The 12050-nt window shown below is 54.9% G+C and overlaps 1 protein-coding gene across 1 annotated transcript; it reads right to left on the bottom strand.

The window, feature by feature from the left end:
• Positions 1-3310: 3310 nt before the first annotated feature.
• Positions 3311-10936, bottom strand: PRDM13 (PR/SET domain 13). The gene is made up of 4 exons (XM_064649895.1): positions 10781-10936; positions 8966-9097; positions 8747-8867; positions 3311-5717 (listed from the first exon to the last, which is right to left on the bottom strand). Exons 1-4 carry the CDS (start codon positions 10919-10921, stop codon positions 4243-4245), a joined length of 1869 nt encoding a protein of 622 aa, XP_064505965.1. The 5' UTR covers positions 10922-10936; the 3' UTR covers positions 3311-4242.
• Between the last annotated feature and the right edge of the window lie 1114 nt (positions 10937-12050).

The raw sequence follows: 12050 nt of genomic DNA on the forward strand, positions 1-12050 counted from the left end.
GCAATGCTTTGTACCTACTGCCAGATGCACCGAGACTTCTTGATGCTGTTTCTATGAACAGGCTAATATAGGGTAAGTCAATAATCATCAAAACTATTGCTCAAATTTAAAAAATGGGATGTTACTGAAATCAATTGCTTTTATAAGAACGGCTGAGGCTGACTGTGAATTTTTGGAAACTGAAAGACCAGTTTCCAAAATACTTAGACTAGTTTCTAATAATGTCCAAAAGCCATCTCAGTGTATTTATTCTTCTTGGCTCTTGACTTCCAGCAAGCAAATAATGTTCCATTCTTCACTTGCAAAATGCAGCCTTTCATTATTCCCTGTTCATCTTCACTCAAAAAAACCTGAGTTCTCCCATAGAAAATTAAATAGAAATCTTGTCATTTAATCTCTATGGCTCTTGAGCAAACAAGCCTCTCAATGAGTAGTATTTTGAAGGAGTTAATTTTTCTTCAGCCTCCACACCATTCTTTCTGCCTATGCTTTCCATATTTTTTCCTGCAAATGCCGTTAATTGTTTTCTGTTTGTTTTTTTTTTTTTTGAAATGCAGAGGACATACCTGCTTTACTGCAGCTGTCAATAATTGCAAATTCAGAAGCTAAAACCTGTTGGTCTGGTTTTGTTTTTCTGTATGTGCAAACAGTAGCCACTATGGCAGCCAGGCAGCCACAATGGTAGACCTAGAGACTCTAAAAACAGACTAGAGCAAAATCCAGAGCAAAATTCAGATCAGAGCAAAATCCAGAGCACACTGTGCCCACGCTGGGTCTGACACCAGCTCCCCACCTAGACAGAGACCTGCAGCTTTCTCACCTCTTTCAAGATCAAAATTTGCCCCCCGGGAAACTAAGGGACGCGGGGAACCGCCATGAATGGCACTGCAACTCAGTGCCCACGAGCGGCAATCCCACAGGCCACAGGCACATCGATCCCACCGGACGATGTTCCCGATCCCTCCCCACCGGTGCCATCGCCGCTCCCGCCCCGCCCAACACGGCCGCCACCGCGGGGCGGGGCCGCACCGCGCGGACCGGCCAATAGGGGCGCGGCCGCCGTAGGGCTCAACCAATCAGCGTCCGCACCGGCTGCGCAGGGTGCGCGCGGCGGGTAGGCGCGGAGGGGGTGGTGGCGCCCGAGACCCTCCGCCGGTTCCCGAGAGCGGGACCGGGATCCCTGAACACGCGGAGCCTGAGCTCTGTCCCGCACCTGGCGAGGGTCCCGCCGGAGCCCCGGGGCTGTAGCTGCTGATCCGCGCCTGCTTTGCCCCCGGGTTGCTTTTTTCCCTGGCTCTGGCTGCAGCGCGGACTTCCGCCCGCCCGAAACACTGAGGTTTGGAAAGAATGTTGACGCCTCATCCCTGGCCTGGGAGGGACAATAATACAAATCGAAATTGAATAAAATAACGCAAAATTTAATAAAATAAAATTTAATACAAAAAAAAATAAATTTTAAAACACGAGAAAAGTGAAAATAGCGATAACCAGCCATCACTCCTCACGAGCGGGCTGTCGGAGCGCACCGCGCACTTCGGAAGCCCCGCGCAGGAACGGCTCCGCGCTCCCGCCATCCCGGCCTCGCTGGCCTGGGCAGAGCCGCTCGGGGCTGCGGGGGGAGCTCCTGCGGGCTGGTTAGTTCCCAGGTGGGTCACCGGGGCTCGCCCTCTACGTCCGCACATGGACCGGTGCGCTCCGTGCTGGAGGGAGCGTCCCCGCTACGGACGTCATAGGAATGGGGCCCTAAAAGTCAGTGTGGCAGAATTTCTCCGTGTGTCTCCCCCTGTATTTTGTATTTCGATTTAGCCGCTGCGTAGCACTTAAAAACAAAACAAAAAAACAAACCAAAACCAAACAAAAAACCCAAACAAAAAAAACAAACAAAAAAAAGAAACACCAGACAAACCGTATTTTGTTGCTTTTTTTTTTTTCTTGACTTTGGTTGTTTGCGGTTCGTTATATTTAGTTCGGTTTCTGGGTTGGTTTTTTTTCTTAACTCAGAGACTGATTATTATATTTACAAACCACCAATTCATAGAAATTGACTCTCTGGAGTACCTTTTTTTTTTTTTTTTTTTTGGTAATGGTGGCCTAAATATTACAATATGATGGGATACTTCTATTAAAACTCACAAACTCTACAGACATGGAAATAATTTTCGGATCGCAGTTCTACTATTCTACTCTTTCCACGACCTCATAGCAGACATGATGCATCTCTCCCCGGCAGCATCTCCAGGGTGGATGCCTTCCTTGGGAAAGGCAATGGATAAATATTGAAATAAAGAACTGGCCAGAAATATTCCAGGTGCCGCTGCCGCTATAAATGACAACAGGATTTTCGACTCCGCCGACAGATGAACAAGATCCCGCCCTCCGCAGAAGAGACCTTTCCCATTTATTTTCATGACAGAAACTTGCGTCCTGGGATAAAAGGAATCGAGTAAGTGGGTACTTAGTGCACTAGCCCCGAAATGGGAGGGGGGGGGGGGGGGGGGGGGAAGAAGCTACAGCTATTGATTCAAGCCTGACGTTTGAATTCCCTCCTCCTATTGCTGTCAAGCACGTTTAATCTTAAGTGAGCAAACGGAGGATCAGCTTTGAATCTGAAATTATTTCAGATACTGAAAGTAATTTGTATTTTGCATTGCGTCACCTACACCCTCGACTGAGATAGGGCTCGATCCTGAAACCTCACAGTCTTCTAAGTATAGACAACAATCGAAGAGATTTACCATCTGCTTCAGAGTTGTGAGCTACGCAAAACCAAAAAACGGGGTTCCTTGCTGCCTCTCTGCCTGCCCGAGGGCACACTCCCACGAAAAGCCCCAGATCGGACCTAAGCAGGCAGACCCGCACAGCTGGCGGGTCACAGCTGGCAGGTCGCTGGCGGCAGTCTTGCATCCTTTTGCCTGGTGAGCTGAAGGAGCTTACAGGGGAAACAGATTTTCTGACAGTCTTTTTTTAAAGTTGCACTCGTTTCAGGTTTTTCATAACAACAGTATGAGAAGATTTTTCCCTCAAATGAAAGTAACAACCATCCCAAGGAAGAGTGTTTGCAAAAGGGGTGCGTTTGACCGAATGCAAACAGATAAAGCATACTAGTAATGTTCAGCCTTTAACATCTCTGCGCTGGCCCTGTGCAAAACAAAACAACAAAAAAAATGATTTTCAAAAATAGGGAAGTAGGCATAGGGAAGAATGGATTGAATTAGGGACTTTTGCTGGTTTGCGAGTGAGGAGAAAAATGTTCAGACGAAATATTCAGGGACAAATTCTTTAGAGCTTGACCCAAAGACGCTGAATACAGATGGATCTGGGCTGAGCTTCTGATCGTCAGAAGCATTGTGGAGAAACATGAGATGCTGCTGACAGCACTTCAGTGAACAACTAGACAAACAGTAGTTTGTCAGTGACTTTATTTCTTTTTTAAAAAAAATCGCATGACAAACTGGAACCAAGACCAAAATACTGTATCCACTGTACATCGTTCATTAGAAAACAAACATACACCACATTTGTATTCTACCAAACAGAGAGTGTATTTCCTTTAAAATTATATAGTGCGTGCTCTTAGATTCATGCTTTTCAATATTTATTTTACATTTGTTACTCAAATATTATCTGTTATAAATAATTGCAACTTGATCAAATGGTGCACCTGTTATGCGAACCTCTTCAGTGCTGCAAGCGTGGCTTTTTGTTGCCTGTTTTTATCTGTCTTTTCAAGAAGCTGTTGGTATTGCTTTATTATGACCTGAGCAAGCACATCTGAGATGTCAAATAAAGTGTACAGGTGACGCTTGCAGATCCGGGTCTGCTGCTGAGCCCACGGCTCAGACTGCTGGGAACGAGTGACGGGAGAGCGCATAGAAAAAAATCGTTTCAAAAAGGCACAATTTTCTCGACACAAAGATACAATAAAAATATATGGCCACGGAAATGCGGGCGCCTATGGGGATGTAGTGCCTGTCCAGCGGGATCCCGAGCCCGCCAAGGTTTCGCCCTCCCGCCCCTGTCCCGATAACCGCGGCTGCAGCGCCAGAGGCGACGCTGCGGAAGGAGCCCGGGGACGCCCGCGCACCCCAGTCCGCCCCGCCGGCAGCGGCTGCCCGATAGCCTGCGCTCCCCCGCGACGCGGCCTCCCGTGGGACCGCCTCGGGAGGCCGGGAGACCAGAATAAGAGGGAGGGGGGGCTGCAGCGCTCCCCTCGCCCCTGCCCCACCGCGGCCGCCTCTCGCATCACTGCTCGCGGTGCCGGCTGCCGCTCTCCGGGTCGCTCTGGTCGTCGGTGAAGCAGACGTCCACGTCGCTCTCGTTGTCAGTCTTTTGCTCCTGCTCGGGTTGCGCGTAGCCAGAGTCACTCTTGTCCTCGGCCGCCTTGCCGAGGCTCTGCCCCGGGTGCCGGGACTTGACGTGCCGCTCCAGGTCGCGGCGTCGCACCAGCACCTTCCCGCAGTACTCGCAGCGGTAGGGCGTGTTGCCCTCGGCGTGCAGGCGGATGTGTTTGTTGAGGTTGCTGGGGTCCCCGAAGGGCCGCAGGCAGACCTTGCACTTGAGCGGCTTGTAGCCGGTGTGAGTCCGCATGTGGATCTTCAGCCCGTACTTTCGGGAGTACAGCTTCCCGCAGTAGAGGCACAAGTGCCCGGTCTTGGGCTTCCCTCCAGCCGCCCCCGCTGCCCCCGCCGGCAGCGCCTCCAGCCTCCCGCGGCCCTTCTCGGCCGCCAGCTCGGAGAGCTGCTGCGTGTGCATGGCGATCTCCCGGTCGATGCTGGCCAGCGAACCCAACTCGGCAGCGTGCAGCCCCGCTGCCGGCCCCGCAAAGTACGACACCGACTCGGGGTACTTGAGGAGGCCGCCGAGGTGCAGCTTCAGCGGGTAGTAGGGCGCGGCGCCGTAGAGCAGCTCCCCGTTGTAGACGGTGAGCGGCATCACGGGCAGCCCGCACTCTCCCGCGTACGCCTTCAGCCCCTCGAAGGGCGGCAGCGCGAAGCGCTCCAGCGCTCCGCCGGACAGCGGCGGGTAGCGGGCGGGCGGCAGCGCGGCCGCGGGCAGCCCCCGCTCCACCTGCCGGAAGGCTGAGGCTTCCTCCAGCGGTGACAGCAGCGGGAAGGCGCGCAGCCCACCGCCGCAAGCCAGGCCCGCCGCTGCCGCTGCCGCTGCCTGCGGGGCGGCCTCGCCCGGCAGCGCCCCGCACTTGGGCGGTGCCTCGGCGGCGGCGCGTCCCGCCTTCAGTCCCCCCAGCAGTTTGGAGAAGCCGAGGGCGGCGGCGCCCCGCGCCTCCTCCCGCAGCGACCCGGCGGGGCGGAAGGCCGAGCGTGCCCCGGGGCACAGCGCCAGCCCGTTGCCGCCCGCCGGCCCCAGCAGCGGCCCCGGCCCGCGGGCGGCCCCCACGCTCATGTCCAGGGCGCGCTCCTGCTCCTCCTTGCCCGTCGCCCGCTTGGGCAGCGCCGGTTTGGCGAGCGGCGGGGAGGCGGCGGCAGACTCCCGCTTGACGGCCTCCCGAGGGCCGCAGCTGGGCGGCGGGTGCCCGCGCAGCGAGGCGGCCGGAGGCTCCTTGGGGGGCAGGCCGAAGGTGGTGGCGGCCGGCCGGCCGTGGTCGTGGTGGAGGAAGGGCCGGCCGTGGCTCAGCGCGCAGTGGAAGTGGACGTGGGCCTTGAGGCTGTTGGGGTACTTGAAGGTCCTCCAGCAGTACCAGCAGATGTACCGCTCCTCCCCTGCAAAGGCAAGCGGAGGGACCCGTCAGCGGTGGCCGCGCATCCCCGCGCATCCCCGCGCCCCCTCAGCCTCGTCCCGCCCCCTCCGTGCCGTGCCGGGATGCGGAGCGGTGCAGGCTCACGCGAACGGGGCGCCGTAGGGCCGGGGGGAGCAGCTGCCGCCGCGAGTCCTCTGTCGGGGGGCCCATCTGTTGGCGTTTGCAGAGGAGGTAGCGTATGTCAGGGAGTCGGCTGCACCGAACAAAGGCCAATCTAATGATCGTGAGCCCCTCATTAAGCGGCGAGACAATATCCGATATGTATGGGCCATATGTAATCGTTCCCTTTCAGAGGACAATGCCCTTTGTGCCCCGTCCCCTAAACATTTCGGCTTCTCTGAAGCGGAACAGACCTCGGTAGCTGGGCTGTGATGGCTGCCCGACACCACAGAGGCTTAGGCTCCGCTTTCCCCCTCCTGACCCTGCTTGTCAGGAGAGTCTTCCCAAGGAGGAGCATCTCCCCAACCCCGATGGTGAAACGCTGCCTCTGTGGCCACCTGTCTGGGAATATTTTTCTTTATTTCGTTATTTCTCTCTCTCTCCCTCACTCTCTCTCTCTTCCTTGCTTCCTTCCTTTCCAACTCGCTCTCCCTCACTTTCCCTTTCCTCTGTCCTTTCCCTTACATTTTCCTTCCCTTTCTCCTTCTCTCTCTCTTCTCTCTTTTCCTTTCTGCTCTCTACATGTATCCATCTTTCCCTCTCTCATTTCTCCCAGTCACCACAATACAACAATAAGCCCATGAATTTCCCCCTGAGCTCTTGCCCACCCTGATCGTCCCCAGATGATTCTCACCCCACGGTTTAATGCACCGAAACGCCAAAGGTAAGGTCAAGTGCCACACGGAAATGAGAACCTATTCCAGGCCTGAGGCCAGCTCCTCACGTTTCGGGGAACCCCGTGGGGAACGATGGGGATAGAGTTGTTTCACTGCGCGCCGCATCTGTCGGGGCACATGGGGAGCAGCGGGTCACCGAGGTGGACACCATGGCCGCGACCAGCCTCCCTAGAGGGCTTTGGATAGGCATCACTCGGTGGCCGCTGCGGGTGGAAAACGAAATCTTCGCTCTCCGCGGGAAAGTCGGGAGCGAACTCGCGTGGAAGGATCCGGCGCTGTTGCGTGTCTTGCCGCCGGTGTCCTCGCCTCCGTGCGCAGCCCTTCCTCACTTGTCATGGAGAGGCGGTCCCGGAATCTGCAGCGTTGTGAAGTCGTTGGACGCTGTTTTTTCTCCCGTCGAGGAGGGAGGGAGGGAGACTGGACCGTGTTTGCCCGGGCCCCGGAGAGGCAGCGGCCGAGGGAGGAGGAACCACGGCTGCAATCCTACTGCCATGCATCGGAAAAAGGGTAAAGGAATGGCACGGATCGAAAAGAATGTGGCCACAGATCTCCGCGGGCTCCCACCGCAACCTTTTCTTGCCTTTGCGGGTCTCTCCAGAGTCTATCCTCAGAAAAAAAAAAAAATAAAAATTCTTCCTCCCTCTTTATTCGGTTGGTAGGGGTTTTGAGGTTTGGTTTTGCTTTGGGTTTTTGGGGGGGGGGGGGTTTCAGCGTATTGTCTTTAAAAGAAGAGCACTTCAGCATACTGTTACATTTAGTCCGTATTAATTAGTCTGGAAACTGTGGGGCCGGAGACACAGCAGATCCCTAGGGTCAGTCTGCAACTCAGCCTTGCTTCGACGGGACGAGGAAGATGCCACAGGCTGGGAGCCTCTTGCAAACTTGAGTTCTCTTGCCTTTATTTCCTCTGAACAGCGCTGGTACCCATCCGCAGACAGGGACTGCTGCAAAGGGGAAGATGGGGACACAACCCAGCAGTGTGTCCTTTCTTGCAGCCGAAATTTCTCCTAGCTTTTCGAGGGGGTGACCCGCCGCAGCCCCATGGCCTCATTGTCCTTAGGTGTGGGGGGGGACAAAGACGTGCCCAAGAGTTTCTTTTCCTCGTATAGCTTCAGTACAAGGAGGGATTTGGTCTCTTGCGCATCGCACAAGTCGATGGGACATAGCAGCCAGAGCCCGGCGTTCCGCCAGCCATCCCTTCGTGCCGGACCCTGGTCACCCTGCGGAGCGGCCAGCCGTGACAGGGGGAGGGGGCAGCCCCTGCCTGGGTCGTGCCCTCGCTCCCTTCCCGGGGACACTACCAAGATGAAGGGTCTTCTCCGTCGAGCAAGAGCGGACGGGGTTCCCTCGCCGCCCACCGAGCCCGAGGGGAGCGAATGCCGGTAGCAGGCTGCTACCGCTACAGACGCCCTGGGGAGCGGCCGGACACGGGATCAGCGGGAGGGGGTGCCCGCCGCAGGATAAGTCCGACAGTTGAACACTGAAGCCTTCCGTCTTCTTTTCCTTCGTTCAATGTGCTGCCAACTTATCATTTTGTTAATACCCGTGTAATTCCAGCTAAGAAGCAGTTTGTGGATTGAAACAGGCCGTCCCATATGGGTGTCTTCCCCTTCCCAATATCCTGGGATATCCTGATCTGAATGTGATTTGACGCCGGCTTAACTTTTTACCTAATGCATCCTAGTTTACAGGGACTGCCTAGTACCCGTTTTGACTTGACTATGTGAATCTACCCTCAAGAGAATCCGAAAAGAGTCTCTGAAACTCTGACTGAGAAGCACGGAAAGCAAACCCGTTTTTTTAAAAAACTATTAAGCCAAATTGCTGTCTCGCGTAACAACCATAGCGATGTTTCACAGAAATCCCATTTGCCTATCAAAGGATCATTAAATCGTGCCGATGACGGAACGACTCGACGGACTGGGGCCTTTCCATACGTTACTGAGTTAATAGATCACCCTTTAAATATAAGCAGATGGAGTCTTATTGTAAAGGGTGTCGGGTTAAAAGTCACTGCAGCTGTACTGGCATTTATTTTTCTGAGAGCCCGCGTTTGCCTGCCGCAGTTTGAGTTCCCGTCAAAGGTGTCAGTTAAAGAGGGTTTGTTCTGTTTCATTTAATTTGGTTGCTCTGAAATGAATGCCCGTATCTGTACCTTTCTCGTCGTGCGTCGGGGTGGCCGTGACGGGGATGTCAAACCACTGCGCCAGGGGGTTGGAGTACCAGACGGTGAGCTCCTCTCCCGGCTGGACATCTCTCAGCGCCCGGTAGAAAATCTGGGAGGGTGAGAAAGGAAACTTCTTCAGGAGGCTTGAGAGGGGAGGCAGGTGACAGAGAGTGGTGCCAGGCCAGCCCGGAGCCGCGAGTGAGATACCTGTCCTCCTGGCAGATCCGCAACAGCCTCCAGTGTCTGCTCTTGGGAGTTTCGGGCAGCCCGAATTAACCCTATCCACTCCAAAGCTGAGCTCCCAGCTTCATCCACTAATTCCCCTCTCACCATCCGCACCTGAAAGACAGGCGACACAGCTGTCATTTTCACGTCAGATGAAACACAAAGAAAGCAAAAGGCTTACCCTTCTCCCTGCTTGTCTGCCCGCTCTGCCTTGCCTGGTGAGCCCTGTTCCCCGAGCTAGGCAGGGGGCTGAGCATCGCAGCTGGAAGCAGCGGCGAGAGCATCTCCTTTTGCCGCCCGTTTGATGCTTCCATCCCCACCCATCTCTGGGTAGGATCTTCCTCGGCTCTCAGGTGCCTTAGGAGAGCTGAGGCTGCCCTGGAGGAAGTTGCTGCTCTGAGGGGTAAGGATGGAAAACCCGGGGCCCGGCGGGGACCTGCACCATTGCGAGGGGAAATGGGGTTTTTCCCTTGGGTCGCACTGGTTCAAACGCACCTTGTTCAGTCGCAGCTTCTGCACTGAGCTTAACGCAATATTAAATGCCCAGTTAAGATAATTTTTTTTAAGAGTTTGTGTAGTCTGAGTCCGTGCAAAGCAATTGCGGCATACAAGACTTGTCAGAAAACGAGGAGGGAAAAAGGGGAGAAGATTCTGCTTAGCTACAAAGTCCCTGTAGCCCCATACTTCATAATCTGCTTGCCCATACAAAGAGAAAATGAAGTGCCCATTCCCTGAACGACCGTGCAATAAAAGTAATCGGAACAAAGCAGTCTAAAGCGAGAAACCAAGGGAGCCAGATGAGAAATAAATTTGAGTGGGCTGGCAGAGCGTTTAAAAACAATTAAAGGGCATTAAAAATCAGAGCGGAACGCGTGAGCCGTTGCTGCCCGGGGGGTGGAAGGAGGGGTCTCATCCGCAGCCCCCTGAAGAGCCTGATGGACGGGGCGAGAGCCCTTCACCGCCTCTTCCTCGATCCTTCCCAGCTCGGACATGGACTGACCCCGAAGCCGGTAGCCGGCTGTCTGTCATCCCTCCCACTCCGGCTGTGCGTGTTATTTGCAGCTCCGGGAGCAGGAGACGGTCTGAGGCTTTGGCAGGAGGTCGAGCTGCCCTGAGATCTGCGACCCGCACCCCGTCTCCGCCTCCGGAGTAGCCCCGGCTCGCTCCCCTCAAGCTCCCCTCCGGCCCAAGCCAAAGGACAATCGGCCGAGGAGAGGGACGGGAGGCACGAACCCGAGCCAAACGCAGAAATAAATTGGTGCATTTGCTCCTTTCCCGGACAAAACACGGGGACTGTGAAAGCCACATGCCCCCGTCTCGACGGAGCTCCAGGGTCGAGGAGCCGGCCGTAGCACGTCCTCGCCCTACTGGGCAATGCCCCAATGAGTGGAGCCCCGGGGGGCGGGGGCCGACCGGCGGGACTAGGGCCCTCCGACACCGGGCACGGGGCTCAGACGACGCTTCCAGCACGTCTATGTCCAAGGCGGGGGCGGGCGCGTCCGCTCCTCCGGGAGAGCTCCCGTATCCCCCGGCCTCGCCGCGGAGGCCGGCCGCGCTGGGGACCCCGGCGCTGAGGAGGAGAGGGAGAGGGCACGGGCGGGCAGGCTTTCCTGGCAGAGCCACGGGGAGACATCTCAGGACGCTCTGGAAACGCTTCCCTTTCCTTTCCTGGCTCACTCTAAGAAGGGAAGATCGAAGAGAAACGGGAGAAGAGCAGCCTCTTCTCCCAAAGCTGGCTTCCCCCGAGCCAATGAATAATCAAGGTCCAGCAGTGCAGGAGAGACCATAGGAAAATACCTTTTTTTTGGGTCCTGGCTCCTTGCGATCTGACAGGTACTTGCCCAGTTTGAAGGTGCCCGGCACAGGACCCAAGCGCAGCCCAGCCGGGATGCAGCTCTCCGCGCTGACGCTGATGGCCGGAGCCCTGCTGGTTTGCATCGCTGCCGCTGGGTGTGAGCGCTCGGGAACCCCAACTACTTAAGGGTGCCGGAGTGACAGCGGCAGGCGGCGGGAGGATGAGCACAGGCGTATCTCCGCCCGCAGAGTGACGCGGCGGTGTGTGGACGCTGGCTTTTCAACGGGAGCAGGAGGGGTACCCCTTGGCAGGGGGATGCTCTGGGGCGCAGAGTTTGGTGAGAGAGTTTGGCTCCTCGAGCAGCTGCGGAGTCCCATCCAAGAGGGTCACATGGAGCCTTTCCCTAACCCTCCTGCATAATCAGGCGGAGTGAATGGCTGGCAGACAATGGGCCAGGCGACCTTCCCATTCCTAAAAATCCAATTTGTCAAGGGCAAAGAAAAGGCGCTGGTGAATCAAAGGTCTGGAGGGACCATTAATCCTCAGCATGGGGTATTGTCCCCGAGACAGTTACGATATTTTAAGTGACAAATCCACTGTATAATTTCTCCATAAATTTTACTTCCTTTTATTGTTCCTCGACAAACCAGTTTTGGAAAATAAGTGACTATTTTAAGTCTACTTGGCTGAGCCTTTTGAGGCTTAATATACTTCAAAGATTTTTAATTCTCTTCCCTTTGCTTTATTGTAAAGGAGATTAAACAAAGAGATGGGGAATGTTTTGAGGACTTGTTAACTTCTATTGATTCCCGGCGTGTGCCATACAGAATTTGGGCAGGTACTTGATGGGAAAACACCAGAAAATACCTACACTTTTTTTAAAAGAACTACCATATTACCATTTCAGTGGTTTGGTTTCAGGCCAGTAATCTGTTCAGAAGAGCTTTGGTCCTTAAGGAGGATGAATAGCACAAAATATGAGACGCCGTAACCCTTGTAAAACAGAAACCGCTGCACCTGCGAGTGCTGGGGAAGTTGTGCCTGTAGTTCGTGCGATTAAGAAATAGAGACAGGAGGAAATAGAGACATACAGCCACCAGGAAACAGGAAGGCATGGATAGCAGAAAACACAGATGTCTAGCAAACAGCGTGCAGCTGGATTCCTCGTTTAATACATCCGCAGCTTCCTTGCCCACACGCAAAATTTCTTGCACTGAGACCTCTTTTGGAGGTGGAACCTGCAAAAAGCGACTTTAAATAAAGCCAGAACGA

Source organism: Pseudopipra pipra, chromosome 3 (assembly GCF_036250125.1).
Source record: "Pseudopipra pipra isolate bDixPip1 chromosome 3, bDixPip1.hap1, whole genome shotgun sequence".
NCBI lineage: Eukaryota > Metazoa > Chordata > Aves > Passeriformes > Pipridae > Pseudopipra > Pseudopipra pipra.